Source organism: Ochotona curzoniae, unplaced genomic scaffold (assembly GCF_017591425.1).
Source record: "Ochotona curzoniae isolate NIBS_2020 unplaced genomic scaffold, NIBS_Ocur_1.0 scaffold_4506, whole genome shotgun sequence".
In the NCBI taxonomy this organism is placed as follows: Eukaryota; Metazoa; Chordata; class Mammalia; order Lagomorpha; family Ochotonidae; genus Ochotona; species Ochotona curzoniae.
Genome location: NW_024467119.1, coordinates 19,797,538 through 19,816,864, shown reverse-complemented (window position 1 = coordinate 19,816,864; position 19,327 = coordinate 19,797,538). Strand labels below are relative to the sequence as shown.

The window sequence follows — 19,327 nt, the reverse complement described above, 5'->3', positions numbered from 1 at the left end:
TAATGATGGAGCTAAGAAAGTCAATCGGACTCGGACTTATTTTCTCCTACAGGACATCTCTTGACAGTTTCCTGGCATATTCCTAACAGGGTAATCACATAATTAATAATCCAAACTGGGGCATTGTAAAGTGGAAGAGGACACTGCTAGAAATTACAAAGTGAATGCTGACCCAAAAATTGGGGTACTGGGTCACCCTAACTAGCAATCAGACAAGCCCCAGGGCAAGGGACAGTATTTAGACTTGGATCACCAAAGAGGCTAACTATCTTGGTTTGAGAGCTATAGTCTTAATACAGACATGGCTGAAAGAGCATGGAGGTGGCTGACTTAGCCCTGAAGGGCTGGAGAAGGCACTCCAACACCAGAGTGTACACTTTAAGGCACTCCCCGTTGTTCTCAGCTACAAAAATCACGTGGGATCTCACTACCATCTCACTAAGCTTTCCCATAGAGCTCAACTACAATTACAGCTGATGTGTGCGTGTTTGGTCTTAAGACTCACATGATTAACCTTTGGTGGGACATTACTCATTTTTTAGCACCCAAAGCCTGGTTTTCAGTAAATGCTTACTGAATTTATTTGTTGAACTTAATATTCTCAATTAATATTCTTAATATTATATTAAGTACCCTAAATGGATAAAAGAGGGTTAGAAAATAGTCAAAGCAATAATGTAACCTGTTAGTCTCTCATGTAGCCCAACAAATGACTGTATGATTATATTTGCCTTAAAAGAACATAGAAGAGGGTCCACATGATAACCCAGTGGTTAAGTCCTAGCCTTGTATATGCTGGGATCAATTTCAGCCCAGTTTGTATCCTGGCAGCTCCACTTCCCTTCCAGCTCTGTGTGGCTTGTGGCCTGGGAGAGCAGTGGATGATGGCCCAAAGTCATGGGACCCTGCACCCATGTGGGAGACCCAGAAGAAGCTCCTGGCTCCTGTCAACTAAGCTCTAGCCATTGTGGCCACTTGGGGAGTGAACCAGTGGATGAAGATCTCTCTTTCTGTCTCTCCTCTCTGTAAATCTGACTTTTCAGTTTAAAAAAAAAATCGTAAAAAAAAAAAATTTAACAAAGATGGGCCTAGGCGCAATAGCCTAGTGCCTAAAATCCTCATTTGCCTGTGCTGGGATCCCATATGGGTACTGGTTCTAATCCTGGCAGCTCAGCTTCCCATCCAGCTCTCTGCTTGTGGCCTGGGAAAGCAGTTGAGGACAGCCCAAAGCCTTGGGACCCTGCACCAGAGTGGGAGACCTGGAACAAGCTCCTGGCTCCTGGCTTTGGACCAGTGCAGGACTGGCCAATGCAGCCACTTCAGGAGTGAACTATTGGATGCAAGATCTTCCTCTCTGTCTCTCCTCCTCCCTGTATATCTGACTTTTCCAATAAAAATAAGTCTTTAAAAAAATTTTTTTAACAAAGAAAGCATAGCAGAGGGTTGGCATGGCAGCCTAGCATGCCAATTCTCCATTTGTTGACGCTGGCATTCCACACAGGTGCCAGCTCTTGGCCCAGCTGCTCTACTTCCCATCCAGATCCCTGCTCACAGCCTAGTAAGATAGCAGAGAACGGCCCAGAGTCCTTCAGACTATACCCGTGTGAGCCCAGCTTCAGATCAGCTCAGCTCTGAGGACTGTGGCCATTTGGAGAGTGAACTGGTGCTTGAAAGACCTCTCCCACTTTCTCTCCTTCTCTCTGTAAAATTTGCCTTTCAAACAAAAACAAATATAGTTATTTCAAAAAATAACACAGCAGGACAAGAGAAAGAAATAGGATAAAATGCAATGAGCAGGTGTTAAACAGTATCGACGCTGGGATGCGGGGTGTGGGGGATCTCCAGCTCTGAGTCACAGCTGTGCCCGCAGTGAGGGGGATCCTGCAGCCTCCTTGGAAGCAGCCGCGCATGCAGCACTCGCCACACGGAGCTCCCCTTTCAGGAAGGACCGCTGGCCGTACTGCTTGCACTCCTGACTGAGGGCAGTATACCTGCAGCATCAGATGTAGGTTCGTCGCTTTCTGTGCAGACCAGCCAGAATTATCATCTCCAACCTCAAACCAAGGTTTCATACGTTGAATATATGAGCCTTCTTTAAAAAAATTTTGGTTGGAATTGTTGTTCTTTAACAAGTTTTGGAGCAAAATCAAGCAATCTTCGACTACTATACCTGGGGAGAAAATGTAAAACCAAAGCGTTAGGTCTGATGAAAGCTGAAATTCACAAGTGTTTTCACAGGGCCCGCTGCAGGCTCAGCACGTCCTCTGTCTGGCAAGCCAGGCCGTTGGTCCCAATTCCTGACAGCCACGGGTTGTATAACACGTTCTTCTCTCCAGCGCCGCTGCCATTTCCTGACTTTCATATTTAACTATTCATTCATCTCAGTAACTCTACCATTGTTTCTTCAAATCACAGCTTAAATACTTCTTCAGAATTGATTCCCAAGAACCCAGGTGTTCATGTGTACAGTAGCTAGTTACTTGTAGTTTTAGGTTTTGCTTGCCTTCTTCACTAGGTTTTTATCTGTGAATATCCCACTCACCTCTACCTATGCTAGTAAGACAAGGTTTTAGGTCAACATGCAGTAGCTAACTATGAAATCTTTGCTAGCCCAATCAATCGTGTCCTCCTTGACCTCTGAGAGGCCCTGGACATGCTTCCGCATCCCTTCCCTGAAGGCCCTCTGGCTGTGCTTCCTAAAGCACACCTCTCTGGACCGCAGCCTCTCGTCCAGCTCTCTCACGGTTCCTGCTCTCCATGGTTCCATCTTTTTCCCTCTGTGCTTACAGTCCAGCACTCCAGGGCACTTTCATCTACACCATCTTCACAGGGAAAACTCTCCCACTCATCTCAGTTTCACCACACACTAGAAAAACCAGTGTTCCACTTCCTCTACAAAGCGGACTGGCCTGATGCTGGGATTTCACAGCTGGGAGGCTCCTCTGGCACTGGCATAGCCACACTTTGGAGTTAAGCTGTATGCTTACAGCAATCAATTACTTATTTACTTTGATAGGCACAGCAACTGAGGGAAAGTTAGAGAAAGCTTTCACTTAGCGGTTCAGTTCTTCCATCCACTGGTTCAGTTCCCAAATGGCTATGACAGCTGGGGCCGGGCCAGGCTAAAGCCAGGAACTCCATGTGGGTTTCCCGTATGGATGCCAGGAACACAAGTATTTAAGCCATTACTTTGTTGCTTCCCACACATATTATCCGGAAGCTGGATTCAAAACGGAATATCTAAGACTTGAATTGGCATTCACATACACGATGTGAGTACTACAGATGATGGTCTAATCCACTTCACCACGCAGCTTGCCTTCTCAATTACTTTTTAAAAGAGCAACAAATAACTTTTCAGAAAAACTGAGAACATACTTTCCACATACTCTCCCTTTCTGACTTTTCCCAATTAAGTGATGCCTTGGCACTGAAGTGGCAACTTTTGTACATTAGGGTTCCCTTTGTGCTGTAAGGTTTGGTGGGAATTTGACTCATTTACAAGCATCTGCTGGCACTGGGAAGAAAAGACTGAACACCCCTTCCACCACTGACAAGCCTCCTTCCAGCACGCACCTAGTGAGCTACCTCAGTCACAGCAAGTCACTTAGCAATCTTCAAGACTAAATCTCATTAATCCGATTTTTTGCCATACCACGCTGTGTTCCTCAACCACCTGCAACAAAAGATGCTCTCTGTGCTTTTTCAATGTACATTCTTTCATTTTCTCATCTCATTATGCTTTGGTTTCTTTATTCCCACCTTGTTTCCTTTCAAAGACTTTCAGGATCCCATCTCAAACCCTCAAATACTAGCTGATAAAAAATACAATAGCCTTGGTTTGTCTTGTCAACATTCTCAACTAAAGTTAGCTGATGCTCTCAACCATGTGGACGCTGGAGTCAGGATGCTGCAGCTAAGATCCTGTGTATTTTCCAGAGACTCCAAGTCCTCTACCCTCATAAAAAATGTCTGGGCCCCGAAGGCTCAGAAAGTTTGGCTACAGCAATTCTTACCTCTCCTTGCTGCACTTATAATAACTTCACTGTTGCTACTCTTTCCTCATGTAACATGTCGGTGCATTTTGGTCATTCTTGGGGCAGACATTTAGCGTAGTAGCTAAGATGCCAGATTCCAGGTTGAAGTGCCTGAGTTCAAACCTGGCCGAGGCTTCCGACCCCAGAATCTTGGTGCTGCAGATCTCAACAGGCAATGGTGAGGGAGGAACTAAATGGGCTCCTGCCACTCACCCGGGAGCCCTGGGCTGAGTTCCCCTTCATGCTCTGGCCTCTCCCAATTCTGCCTGTGGCAGGCACTTGAAGAGCGGGCCAGTGCATGGGAGTGCTCTTACTGTCTGATTAAAAACAAAAAAAACCAGACGTCTTTCTGTCAATCCTGTCATTCTTGGCTATTTTAATGCTAACAACCATCTAAGTAATACCTGGACTTCTCAGTTCACCGTCCCACTTTTGTGATAATCCTCACCCTCTGACTAAATCCTCTACCCTTGTGGCTCACTTTTCTGTTTTAAGCTTTCCCTGAGACGTTCACACCTCCCGAGAGATGCCTTTCTCCTGCTGGAGAGATTGCTTCCGGTTGTTACCACCTTCCCAACTCAGCTCTCACTGCACAGATTGGTACTCTCTCCCAATACCCTGCGGTAACAGGCCCAACCCTGTGAAAAGCCACCTGCCTTGTTTAGTGTGCCTGCACCAAAGCAGCTCAGTATTGCTGGAAGGAAAGAGATCGCACGGAGGCTGTCTGCATCGCTGTCGGACCACGGGGAACACTTTCACCGAGGCCCCCAACACAGGAGACAGGCAGTTCTCCCCTCCCAAGAAGACTATTTCTAACTTTCTGGTAATTTTTAACTGTGTCCTTTCCCTTCATTCTTCATATACATTGAGTCTGCCTTCACTTCAAATTCTTGTCACCAAATCTGCAAAGTTGCATCTTCTTTAATCCCTTAGAAAATGTGGCAGAACAGAATTTGAAAGGACGCAGCTAGGACATTCCAGAAAAGAAGGATGACACCAATTCAGTCTGCAGAAGCCTAGCAAATTTCAAAGAGGACTCAACAACAAACCCATATGCAACATGCCCCAGCGAAAGAAGAAAGAATGTCAGCTAGGCCTGAGCCTCCACTTCCCCTTCCCAATGCATTTCCTAGAAGCTAACAACGGAGTGCACAGAGATTCTCTTCATGCTTTACCTCCATCACTGTTCCCTTCCTCTGTAATAATATCCAGTAGTCTTTCAAAAGCATTTTCAAAAGCAACGATTTTCTGGATTGCTCCATTGCTTCTTGTCAATGCCTGCAGTAGTAAGACACCCTGTGGAGAAGAAAGCCAATGTTTAGCAGAGCCTAACATTTACAAGACATTTAAAAAATACTTTAAGAAATCATGGAACTTCAGGACCTGTGAGAATTTCACAAGTGTAACCCATTCATTTTATATTTGTGAAAAACAGACTGGGAGATTAAGAAATTTGCCTTGGTCTCTCTAACACTACAAATTTCAAAGAGACAGAACCCAGAGCAGAATTCAGGTGAAAAAACTGATTCAGTTTCTCTTTCCATTGTACAATACAAACACACACTTCTTTCACACTCTTCAATCACTACAGTTTATACTGAAGCTGAGAGTTGAACACGATTATATCTGCCTCGGGAAGTCACTACACACGCTTCATAATACCAACAATGGGAAGGCTGTGATTCGGTAACCTAAATCAGCAAACATCACCACAGTCGGGCAAAGAAAGCTCAGGCATCCAGGTCAGTATCTGGCCCCAAATCTTACCCTAAGCCATAGAAGATGAAAATCTACACGCCATGAAAGGCAGATGCAGCATGAGCTGCATTCAGCGTTTGCCTCTTTCAGTTTCATTAGGACCTGTTAAGTTGGGTTTAGGTACACACTTTAAACTTACTTATCAACTAAGAAAAATTCACTTTTCTGCTTATTATGGATTTCTTTTATATATAGCAACAAATACTCAATGAATTCCTAAGTGCCCAATGATAGTGAAAAGCTCCCAAGTCCCAGAGTCCCAGTAGCTCCCGGCTGTCATTACTGCACAGGTATTTATACGAGGCAAAAAGCACCCACAACATTTTTGGGCTTCATCCGTTCATTTTCCTATCAAGTTTCAAAACTTGAGACTTTAAAATTTGAAACTTGAGACAAAGAAAAAGGGAATGTGGTCATTTTTAGATATCCAATTTTCCTGTTTGATGAAGCCAACTTGCACTTAACTGAAAATCTGGCTGTTTTATTTAACAGCTGTACAACATTAAGCAAACTACAAAAATTAATTGTTAGCATACTCATGTGTAAAACAAAGAATAATATATTTCTCAAAATTATTTTTTAAAAGATTTATTTATTTTTATTGGAACGGCAGATCAGATTAACATATGCTAATAGCTATAAGCCAACAGTGAAACACCTAGTACTGAACCAATGGGATTGATTTAAGAGGGTGATGTCTAAAATAAAATAAAATAAAATTGAAAGTTGCTTAAAATAAAAGATATGTCTAAATATTAAAGAATAAAAAAGTCCTTCTTGGAAGGTACATTTCTATATAACTTCATTACCTATAAATAACACTGGAGTAATGCCTACACTACAAAATTTTCCTGGCTCAGTGGGTTACTGGCCTACCCCATGGGCTGCCTGTATCCCATACTACGGTCCTTCATTCAAGTCATGGCTACTGCACCCTCGCACTCCAGCTTTCTGCTAACACACCTTAAAGACAAAGAATAAGGCAGAAACACTGAGTTCCTGCCACCCTTGTGGGGCATTCTGATGGAGTTTCTAGTTTGTGTCCTCAGCATGGTCTAGCCCTGACAGTGTAGGGAAGTGAACCAGCAGATGGATGGAAGATTCCTCCCTGTTGTTCTAACTTAGAAAACCTAAAATTAACAGCAAAAACCTATATGGACTGCAGGTCAACAGCACTTCAGTTGTGAAGATAAAAGTAATGCATATGGCATTTCCTATAGCTTAAGCTGAGAAAGGAATAGAGCAAGCAAGCACAAAGGCAAACAGGAAGAAGACATGACTAACAGAGACTTGACCACTTGATTTTATGGTTCTTGCACTTCCCATTGTAAATACTGATGCTGCAATAGGACCTTGTAGCTAAAACATTTTTAAAAAAGTACTTTCTCCCACTCTGGTGCAGGGTCCTAAAGCCTTGGGCAGTCCTCGACTGCTTTCCCTGGCCACAAGCAGGGAGCTGGATGGGAATTGGGGCGGCCAGGATTAGAACTGGCACCTCTACAGGATCCCAGCACATGCAAAGCAAGGACTTCAGGCACTAGGCTATGTGTCAGACCCCAACTAAACCATTTAAAGAGATTTTTCAGTTGTGATCTAAACATTACAAAGTTGAAATCAAGTTGGAGATAATAGAAGAAAAATGTTCACGAAATAAGACAACATAACATCAATACAAAAATATTCAAGTTTACAAGCAAATATTAAAATAATCCAAAAAGGAAGGTAAATCTATAGCAAATTATGTTTCTAATATTTTGAAATACATAATTAATCCAATAACGGAGAAAATCCCAAATGTGATGCTTCATTAAATTTACACAGTTCAATGTTTGAGGACTTCTCTTTGGGAGGAAAAGGTATTCTGGAGATGGATACAGTTTCCAATACAATCACCCAGAAGGGAGAGGAAGAAATCCTAGATGCACGGAAAGATTATTATTTGAAGAGCAAACATGGCTTGCCTAACCCCAAACACTGAAAGAAATAATCTGGGCTTAAAAAGACTTAAAAGATTGTTAGCATAAGTTTTCAAATATAACTTCTTATGACTTGGAATAAGGGTCAAAATTATTTCATTTGCAAAGAAGATAGTTACACATTGCTAGATTTCGTTTTCATATTTAACTTACATCATTTCGTATAACTTCCCTGGAATCTGCCAGTAAGTCCATCAGCCTTGAAACACCTGGAACACACAACTATGTCAAAACTACTAGCAGATCAGAAACAAATGATCCAAATGAGAAATGATTTATTATCACAGCACTCATTCCAGTCTCCTTCTCTAAGACATATTCCTCATGTTTAAAATGAAAATGATAAAATATGTTACTTACCCATGGGGCTAACCAAAATAATCTGTTGCACCTGCGGTCCTAATTGTTTTAAAAGTGAAGTCAGAAGCTTCACACCAGGCCACCGGACATGGAAATCAAACTCCTGAAATATAAGAATATGAAACAGTTACTTCATATTTTTAAGAAAACTACAATTAAAAAAAAGAAGTTAAAAAAAACTACAACTTAAGAAATAAAAGCAACACAAGGAAAATTTGACTCAGGTGGCATAAATGGGATAAAACAGCATTGTGTAAAATAGAAGTGGACAGTACTTTAACATACTAGATCGTTTTTAAAACACGGAAGTTGATCTCTTGCTATGATACAACAAATTTCACTATCTTTAAGAGAATGTTCATGTTGCTTCTTTATTAACACTCAAAAGGCAATACTAAGCTTATTAAGATGACAAAAATAACCGACGTTCTCCATTTACCTCGAGTAAAGATAACAGGAGGGTGACATTTTCATGCTGCTTAATGAAAATCTCGGTAAACTGGCTCCCCAAATCCTCACTCTGTCTTGTGGAATTCTCTTCTGTAATATTGAAAGATAAGCACTTTAATGTGATGCCATGTTATTTAAAGCCATCCTTTCATTGAAAGTTGAGAAGAAATGAGACCATTTTCCTGGTATCCAAATAATTCAATAATGGAATATTGTGGCTAGTACCAATATCACAGTGACAATGTTAGCTTCTACGCTTAAAATAATTTCTGGTGCAATTTACATATTTTTATTCTTCAAATGTTTAAGTATGGTATCTGAAGAAAAATATGTTCTCTCAAGGACAGAGCGAGTTAAATGTCTGTTACGGCATAAGGACACTACTTGGGATGATGGGAATGCTTAATCGTAAATACAGCAGTAGTTACACAATTGTACACTTCTGTCCAAACTCGCAGGAATACACAACTTCAAAGAAGAAATTCTATCGTATTTGAATGATTATCTAAAACTCCAACAGGCCTGGTTGATTGTGCTACTATAAAAATAATTAAGGTGTAACATTAAACCAATAATCTGAAGAATCCTTGGTGTCTTTTAAAAATATATACTACAGGGCCCGGCGCGGTGGCGCAAGTGGTTAAAGGTCCTTGCCTTGCACACCTGGGATCCCATATGGGCGCCGGTTCTAATCCCGGCAGCCCCGCTTCCCTTCCAGCTCCCTGCCTGTGGCCCGGGAAAGCAGTCGAGGCTGGCCCAAAGCTTTGGGAACCTGCACCCGCGTGGGAGACCCGGAAGAGGCTCCTGGCTTCGGCTCGGCATAGTATTGGTCCGTTGCGCTCACTTGGGGAGTGACTCATCGGACGGAGGCTCTTCCTCTCTGTCTCTCCTCTCTGTATATCCGCCTTTCCAATGAAAAAATAATAAAAATAAATCTTTAAAAAATATATATATATATATATATTACAGGGTCTGGTGCGGTGGCCTAGTGGCCAAAGCCCTTGCCTTGGCCTTGAATGCGCCAGGATCCCATATGGGCACCAGTTCTAATCCTGGTAGTCCCGTTTCCCATCTAGCTCCCTGCTTGTGACCTGGAAAAGCAGTGGAGGATGGTCCAAAGTCTTGGGACCCTGCAATCACATGGGAGACCTGGAAGAGGCTTCAGATTGGCTGAGCGCTGACAGTTGCGGTCAGCTGGGGAATGAACCATCAGATGAAAGACCTTCCTCTCTGTCTCTCCTCCTCTCTATAAATCTGACTTTGCAATAAAAACAAATAAATCTTCAAAATAAATAAATAAAAAATAACAATATATACTATATAACTATGCAGCAAATGTCCAACTCAGATGTGAACATTTCTAAGTTATTTAAAAGATTTTCTATTTGCCCTTAAAGCTTAAGCCTTTAAGCCAAACTGCAGTACCCGCTGTTTCTATATACTGTGTAAAAACATGTAAAGAACCACTGAAAATGGAAGCGACAAATATAAGATCAAATCAGCATTTAACATCTTCCCACATCACAAACTCAATTTAGAGGGAAATTCACCTAACCCCCATTCCCTCCCTCACACCAAACACAGCTCATTAGTCATGCTATCCTGTTCGAATATGAACCCTTATTGACCTGCTGCTCCAAGCAGTAATTATAAACTGATGTAGATATCAGTAAAGATCAATCCTGTTTACTATATCCCAGAATTTTAAAATGAGATTAATACTAACGTAACATAGAAATGAAAAAAGAAACACATCAGCAGTTGACTGAAAAAGTAAAGCAGGGCCCGGCCCAATAGTATAGTGGTTAAAGTCCTTGCCTTGCATGCACTGGGATCCCATGTGGGCGCCAGTTCTAATCCCGGAGGTCCCGCTTCCCATCCAGCTCCCTGCTTGTGGCCTGGGAAAGCAGTTCAGGATGGCCCAAAGCCTTGGGACCCTGCACCCGTGTGGGAGATCCAGAAGAGCTCCTGGCTTCAGATTGGCTTAGCTCTAGCTGTTGTGGTCCTTTGGGGAGTGAATCATTGGATGGGAGATTTTCCTGTCTGTCTCTCCTCCCCTGTTTATATCCACTTTTCCAATAAAAATAAATAAGTCTTAAAAAAAAAAAAGCAATCTAACAGCAACAGTGATAATCCCATCAAATTATGTGTAGAGGAACTACAGCAAAGAAAACCAACAATAGAAATGCTTTTGAATATTAACTGCTCAATGACGCTAGGCAAACCTTTTAGAAACTAAAAAACATTTCTCTTAATCACCTTAGAACTATTACTATTCAAACAACACTTTTTCTTTTTTAAAAGATTTATTTTTATTGCAAAGTCAGATATACAGAGAAAATGATAGAGAGGAAGATCTTCTGTTGTTGGTTTATTTCCCATGTGGCTGAGCTGAGCCGATCTGAAGCTAGGAAGCAGAAGCCTCTTTCAGGTATCCCACACAGGTGCAGGGTCCCAAGGCTTTGGGCCATCCTCGACTGCTTTCCCAGGCCACAAGCAGAGAGCTGGATGGGAAGCGGGGCTGCCGATATTAGAACCGGCACCCATGTGGGATCCCGGTGCATGCAAGGCAAGGACTTTAGAGACTAGGCTACCATGCTGGGCTCAACACTTCAGTTTTAAAAGCATTACTGGGCACTATGCTGATAATAGCAGAGAAAGTGAAATAGAGCAATAGGTCAGGAGGCAAGTAGCCAAGTAAGAGATAAAGGCCGTTTTGATCTTAAGGGTCACAATTTTTGTGAAAGCAGTGAACAGTACTTACTGACATACTGTATAGGAAGGTAGAAAAAAAAGGAAGAGTTGACACCAAGGTTTTAGCCTAAAGATCTAGAAGGATGGAGTTCGCCTTTACTGAAAAAGGAAACAGTGGGAAATGCAAAATTCAAGTACAGGAAGAATCCTAAGCTTTGGACATGTTAAGACTGAACACCTTGCAAACACCCATGGCTGATACCAAGGAAGCTGGTGGAAGACACAAGCACAGATGTGTCTGGAGAGGTCTGGGCTGGATGCACACACATCAGAGTGGTGAACATGTAGATGGTATTGTTTTGGAAACTGACCTCCAGGGACAGGAGGTCACTCCAAAGGGCACCAGTTTGGATCACTCGTAATGCCTGGGCCTCGATCAAATCTTCTCTGGAGTTTATACAGAGCAGTGGCTGAGCTGCTCTCAGCACTTGGGGGGTGGGGCAAGCAAGTGGGGTGCAGAGCAAATGCACAGTGGGGGGCTTCTATGCCATCACAGTCCTGGGGACTTCCTGAGTTGTCCCAGTCAGCTTCTCCTTATCTCCTTTCTTCTCTTTACCCGACTCTGCCCCTGTGAAGCCTGGGGTCTTGCCATGTGATCTGTGTCCTGCGTGAGAGCTTGCTTTTTACCTACATGCAGACTGGTTTCCACTTCAGTACTGAAAGTAATAAGACTGGAAGACCACAGGCAACTGCAAGAAACTTACAGCCACCAGCATCCTGTGGTACTGTGGTCATAAAGCCTGCAGAGGCCAGAGACGGGGTGCTCTCTGTCCCCTGAAGATGCCCAGAGGTCAGTTTCCATGCAACACATGTCTTCAACATCCAGGAGCCTAAGTCATGGGGGAGAAAAATCTATGGCCCTGCGAGGGTATGCGTGCTATGTCTCAGGGCATAGCAGACACAGTAATGAAAAATCACATTGTTTGCTTCTCCCCGCATATGGCCAACAAACAGATATGAGCATCTAATGTACCCTCTCTTGCAATTAGTGAGGCAAACCTGTTAGTAATTGTCTATAGCACTTTAGTTTCTAGTGAAGCATTCCTTGACTTACAATGAGGTTGATAATCCCGCTCAAATCTGCATTGTCTGAACCTAATTCAATGCATGCACTCCTGTTAGCCGAAGAGCAAGAGCCTTAAGCAAGCCCAGGCTCGCAGAAGAGCCAGCTTAGGCAACTGAAGGCTGCTTCCGTAGTTCAAACTCTGATTTAATTAGCTCAACAAATTTCAACTTTGACTTTCCAGCCAGACTTTGATTTTTCATCTCAATACTTAATCTTGCAAGGAAGCAAGAATGCCCTCTCTTCCAGTTCTAATCACATTGTATTAGAGATCCCAGTCATTTCTGTATGGCAAGAAGAAAGAAAAGGGACTAAAGCTGGAAAGGAAGAAGTAAAACTATTCACTCATAAATGACCTGTTTCTCTGTGAAAATTCTGTAGATCCAGCTTGCGTTCTGGCTGCTCTGTTTCCCACCCGCTTCTTGTTACTACACCTAAGAAGGCAATGGATTATGACCCAAGTGCCACCAGCATGTCAGACCAGAATCAAGTTTCTGGCTTCAGCCCATCCATGCTTGGCTGTTGAGGTAAGACCGGGGTGAGCCAGAACAGGGAAAATCTTCCTTGCTCTTTTTCTGACTCTCTGCCTTTGAAATAGACAAATCTTTAAAAAACACATCCAGAAATAGGCCTATTTACTAAAATGGATTATAAATCTAACTGTAAAGCTAGAAACTGACTATAAGACTGTTAGCATCTAACTTTCAAAAGAAAACATAGGATATCTAAAAAATCTTAGATTGGGCAAAAGACTCATAAGTGACACAAAAAATCTAAATTATAAAACAAAAAAACCTCATCAAGAATTTTAACTTTTGTTCCTTAAAAGAAAATGTCACAGAATGAGAAAAGTTAATTGTGAACTACATATTACAAAGGACATGGACCTAGAACATAAAAAGAACATTACAACACAAGTATATGTCAAACACCCATTAAAAAAAAGGGCCAGGAAAGATCTTAATAAACATGTTACACACACAAACCCACAAAGATACACAGTGGCAAACAAACAAACAAACAAAATCAAATGAGAAGTTAGCAACTCTTGCACAAGGGACATGAATATTCAAACTATGAGACCCTTGTACTTTGACCATTACAAATCAACAAGGATGACTAAAAGTTTACCAAACAAAAACAAACAAACAAAAAGAATGGATCATACCAACACCAGGTGGGATAGTTCATTGGCTAGTCCTTGCCTTGAATCAGCCAGGATCACCTATGGGTGCTGGTTCAAGTGTGGGCTGCTCCACTTCCCATCCAGCTCTAGGCTGTGGCATAGAAAAGCAGCAGCAGATGACAGAAAGCCTTGGGACCGTGTGCCCATGTGGGAGGCCCAGAGGAAGCTCCTGGCTCCTGATCAGCTCAGCTCTGGCTGTTTTGGCAACTTGGGGGGTGAACCAGTGGGTGGAGGATCTTTCTGTCTCTCTCTCTGTGGATCTGCCTTTCCAACAAAATAAATACATCTTAAAAAAAAAGAAAAAAGAATTGACCATACTAAATGTGGGAAAGAATGTGCACAAAATGGTATTGCTGTTTTAAAAACAGTGTAGAAATCATACAAAGTTTGGAAAGAGTTTGGAAAATCATATATCCGTACTATATCATGAACCTTTCTATTCCCTGGCATTTAGTGAACAGAAATGAACATGTATTTAATCATTAACTGTGCATGAATGTTTACTGTGTTTATAAATAGAACACAAAAGCTTAATTAAAAAATGAAAAACTGATAAAATCAGGTTAATAAAAATGTAATAGTCCAATCTGGAAACAACCTCATAAATACTCAGAAAACTGGAGAACAGAGTTAAAATGGTTATATATTCACACAAACCTATCATCTAATATATAAAGAAATGGAGTGCTTATATATAATACAGATAAAAAATACACTGAGTGAAAAAACTCCCCACACTCTCAAAGTGCAATTATATGACCTCATTTATGTAAGTTTCTAAAAAATACAAACTAAAAACAGGTTTATGACTAAGTAGAGTCAAAATGAAAAAGGATATATTACAAACAAGCATAAGATCCTTTGGATGGGTTCACTGTTTTGAGGTTGAAGAGAAGGTTTCAAGGAGAAACAAACGGCTAACAGAGAATGCTGACAGGTTGAATGGGTAATTGAGCCTAACACGACGAAGGTGTAACGCAGATACCTTCCTGGGCGGCACTAACTGGAGAAGATCACAAAGATTTTTGAGTAAAACTACTTAGTAGTCATGCTACTTTGGGCAAACGCCAAAATATATCAAACCTCAATCTCCTTATTTGTGAAATAGGGGCAGTGTTTGTAACACAGGCTTTTCTGTGAGGATTAAAAATAAGTGAATCATCTGGCACAGTGCCTGGTTAATGATCTGTTCAACAATATCACCACCATCCCTAGATAGATTTTTTCTTTGACTAGTTTTTTTTTTATTTTATTGGAAAGGCAAATTTATAGAAAGAAGGAGAGACACAGAGAAAGCCCTTCCACCTATTTGCTGCTTCACTCTCCAAATGTCCACAGGAGTTGGAGCTGGGTCGTTCAGAAACCAGGAGCTTCCTCCAGGTTGGCCACACTTTGGCAGTCCTCTGCTGCTTTCCGAGGCCGTAAGCAGGGAGTTGGATGGGAAGTGGAGCAGCTGAGATTAGAATCATATGGGATACTGCACTTGCAAGTGAAGGATTAGCCAACTGAGCCATCAGACCAGCCCCCAGTCAGAATTTCTTAAATCTGACACTGCTGAGACTTCAGGCCATACACATCTCTGTGGGAAGCTCCTTGTGCATTGTGGAATGTTTAGGAACAACTCTAGTCTTCACCCCTAAAAGACAGCTGCAGAACTGTTCTAATAATTATTTTTGACAATTTAAAAAATGCCTCTAATAATGGTCAAATACGCCAGGGATGGTAGAGGTAGGGGATACATTACCGTCAGTTGGGAACCACAGTCTAAGATACACAGCATAAGCTGCATGTTTACACTAAGCTTTCAAATTCAGAACTGAACAATCTTCTTTGGATGATTCAGTGAAAAACTTGGACTCTTGCAAGGTTACCATCAGTATGTGGTATCACTGGGGCTGGCGTTGTGGTGCAGTATATTAAACCACTGCTTGCAATACTGGCATCCCATATAGGAGTGGTGGTTTGATTTCTGGCATTTCCACTTCAGATTCAACTTCCTCCTAATGCACCTGGGAAAACAGGAGATGTACCGCTCACACGGCAGACCTGAATGGAACTCCATGCTCCAAACTTGGGCCAGGCATTTCAATCCTGGCCCGTTCTGGCGTAAACCAGCAGATGGGAGACCTCTAGTATTCTATCAAGTAAATAAAAGTTATTTATTTAAAAATAAGAATTATCAGAACTGGTATGGTAGCCTAGCGGCTAAAGTGCTCCCCTTGCATGCGCCGGGATCTCATATAAATGCAACATGGTTACTCCAATTCCATATGGCTACTCTACTTCCCTTCCAGCTCCCTGCTTGTGGTATGAGAAAGCAGTGAAGGATGGCCCAAAGCTTTGGAACTTTGCACCTATGTAGGAGACCCAAATGAAGCTCCTGGCTCCCGGCTTCTAATTGGCTCTGCTTCAGCTGTTGTAGCTACTTGGGGAGTGGACCAGAGGATAGAAGATCTTTCCGTCTAACCTTCTCTCTCTAAGTCTGACTTTCCAATAAAAAATAAATCTTAAAATAAAAAGGGGAGGGGGCCCGGCGCGGTGGCGCAAGTGGTTAAGGTCCTCGCCTTGCACGCCCAGGATCCCATATGGGCACGGGTTCTAATCCCGGCAGCCCCGCTTCCCTTCCAGCTCCCTGCCTGTGGCCTGGGAAAGCAGTCGAGGCCGGCCCAAGGTTTTGGGACCCTGCACCCGTGTGGGAGACCCAGAAGAGGCTCCTGGCTTCGGATCGGCATAGCATCGGCCGTTGCGCTCACTTGGGGAGTGAATCATCGGACGGAAGATCTTCCTCTCTGTCTCTCCTCTCTGTATATCCGCCTTTCCAATAAAAAATAAATAAATAAATCTTTAAAAATAAATAAATAAATAAAAAGGGGAGGGTGCCGTGGTGCACCAGCCTAGTGGCTAAAGTTTTTTTGCCTTGCATCTGCCAGGTTCACATATGGGCACAGGTTCCAATCCCAGCTGCTCCAGTTCCCACCCAGCTCTGTGCTTGTGGACAGGGAAAGCAGTTGAGGACAGCCCAAACCCTTGGGATGCTGCACCAGCGTGGTAGACTTGGAAGAAGCTCCTGGTTCCTGGTTCCTGGCTTGGGATTGGCTGAGCCTGACATTTGCGGCAACTTGGGGAGTAAATCATCAGATGGAAGATCTTCCTCTCTGTTTCTCCTCTCTGTAAATCTGACTTTCCAATAAAAATAAGTAAATCTTTTTAAAAAAATTATCACTAAGAATGCAAATGTATAAAAATATATCCTATGACACTTCCAGAAGCTGATCTGTAAACAAATCTTGACAGTAATATTTTATATTACTTTATTTCTTTCTCATTTCTTTCTTACATGCAATCTACCCCAAAAGTAGTTTTTGAGTGTCCTGAATTCTAAATAAAAATAAACACACTGCAGTCTCTAAACATCGGTAAACTATTGCTTTTTTTGTCCTAATGTTTCATTTCTTTTTAAAGATTTATTTACCTTTATTGGAAAGGCAGGTATAAAAAGAGGATGAGAGACAGGAAGATCTTTCATCCAATCTCATGATTTACTCCCCAAGAGGCTGGAAAGGCCCAAAGCCATGAGTCAGGAGCATCTTCTGGGTCTCCCATGTAGGTAGGTGCATAGTCCCAAGGCTTTGGGCCATCCTCGACTGCTTTTGCAGGCCACAAGCAGGGAGCTGGATGGGAAGCAGGACCTCCAGGATTAAAACTGGTGTCCACATGGTATCCTGGTGAATGCAAGGCTAGGACTCCAGCCTCTAGCCACCATGCCAGGCCCCTGATGTCTCATTTTCTAGGTTAGCCATTGCTTCAGAAGAAACGCTTAGGAGAGTAGCCATTATTTCTATTTTAAGGAAACAATGTGGAGGAGATGACAGAATGAAACAAAACCCCAAAGACTGCATTTCAAACCTATCATCATGTTACTGTACGATCATCGGTATGTTGGGAACATTAAGCTAAGGTAGCAGAAGCTTGAATAAAACGAAGCCTAACATTTAGACACAACTGGAACGGTCTCAGGGGACAGCCTCTGTAATGCATCTGCACAGATCTTCTGTTATTCCTCTGGGAGTTGATAACATTGTGTCTTAATTATGTGCACACCCTAAACATAAAACATTACTAGGCAAATTATGATTTTCAAAGTTCAAGGGAGCATTTATGAGTGGATCTGATAAAATCCCCTCAAGTAGAGCAAGAAAAACTATATATCCTTCTCATTGGATTTGCAAGTTGGTATGATAATGTAAAGAACTGTGAAGAAATTAGAAAAGATAACGAAATTTGTGAACTGATAGAATCCTTTTGAAAATTTTTCCCCTTTAAAAAATTATAAATAGGAATGCTGAGTACCAGAAAATTCGGTGGGTTGATGGCAATATCTTTTTAAAGGTTTATTTATTTATCTGAAAGGCAGAGTTACACACAGAGAAAGAAGAATCTTTCATCTCTGATTCGTTCTCCCCAAATGGTTTCTTCTAGTCTCCTGTGTTGAGTGGCACCTGGAGCACAAGCCCTTTGGCCATTTCTGTTTCCTTCCCGGGCCAACTGCAGAAAGCATTAGTGCAGCCAAGATCTGGACAGGGGCCCGAATGGCATGGCAGCCCTGCAGGCAGTGGCTGCACTTGCTAGCCACAATGCTGGCCCCGAGTCTACCTTTCCTTATGCCACTGCAATGAAAATGATGGCTATACGAGAAATGATAAATACTTAGATAATTCTAATGGAATTCTATATATTAATACACATACATATGTAACAAAACCAAACAAAAAGTGGCTCATTGACAATATATATGTCAGATGAATCCTCTCCAAATACATGAGAGATCTTTGTTCAAAAGACAAGAAACATACTCTGCCATTTAGAATGGTCTTCACCCAGAAAACTAGCATCCCAGCAACATGCTGGCCTTATTGTGGGGCACTGTGGAGCTCTTCTGCTTTGGCATATATTCATGTTTGGTGAATGATATTTGTGTGCACAATCATGTTTTCAAAAATTATTTATAATTTTTTGTTTTTACTTTGCTGTAATAGAAAATGTGAGCAGTGATGGAAGAGAGGAAAGCAGGCTAAAACTAAAACAGGGCAGATGGACAGGACGTGTCCCAAGGGCAGCAACACAGCGATTCAGCTCCAGATGGGTATGCCGGCCCAGGTCGTGCCCGTCTTCACATTTTAAAAAAAGTGAGGTCTCAAATACAGAAAGTAATGTGAAAGTTCCCAGCTTATAATACCAGCAACTATTCAAATTCCCAAGAGGGCTGGTGATGTATAGCATAGCACATTAAAAAAACCAATGCAATACCAGCATTCCACACCAAAGAGACCACTGGAGTCCTGGCTGCTCTGCTTCTCAGCTGGTTCCCTGAACTTGGCCTCAGGAAACAGCAGTAGATGGCCCGAGTGTGAGGGTCCTTCCTACCCACCTGGGAGACCCAGAGTTCCTGGCTCTTGCATTTGGCCTGTAACTGCCTGAGGCAAGGTGGCCATTTAGGAAGTAAAACAGGATGGTGGATATTTCTCTGTTACTCTTCCATTCCAATAAATGTATTTTAGAACTGGTCAAACAATTTTGCCGAGAAAATGCTTGGGTCAAAAGTTTGTTACCTCTTGAGAGAAGTTCAGAATAAGATCCATTTGCTTGAGGGGGAAATACTAAAAATTGAAAGCTAATCCAAAAAGGAAGTAGAAAACACAGACAAACTTGATGGCTTTTTCCTGTTTCTGAAAACGAGGTCAGG

General features: G+C 42.2%; 1 protein-coding gene and 1 long non-coding RNA gene across 4 annotated transcripts in view; both read right to left on the bottom strand.

Annotated features, from left to right (window-relative positions):
• USO1 (USO1 vesicle transport factor) overlaps positions 1 to 19,327 on the bottom strand; it is a 72,151-nt gene that overhangs the window by 30,481 nt on the left and 22,343 nt on the right. For all 3 annotated transcript variants that reach the window (XM_040967326.1, XM_040967327.1, XM_040967325.1), the window contains 5 exons: positions 8,571 to 8,671; positions 8,132 to 8,234; positions 7,925 to 7,980; positions 5,213 to 5,333; positions 1,992 to 2,170 (listed from right to left, as the gene is read on the bottom strand). In XM_040967326.1, the coding sequence (XP_040823260.1) occupies positions 1,992 to 2,170; positions 5,213 to 5,333; positions 7,925 to 7,980; positions 8,132 to 8,234; positions 8,571 to 8,671 (560 nt within the window). The remainder of the gene's footprint in view (positions 1 to 1,991; positions 2,171 to 5,212; positions 5,334 to 7,924; positions 7,981 to 8,131; positions 8,235 to 8,570; positions 8,672 to 19,327) is intronic.
• LOC121147461 lies at positions 11,185 to 15,906 on the bottom strand. The gene is made up of 2 exons (XR_005882391.1): positions 15,329 to 15,906; positions 11,185 to 12,682 (listed from the first exon to the last, which is right to left on the bottom strand). It is a non-coding gene; the product is annotated as an uncharacterized LOC121147461 (long non-coding RNA).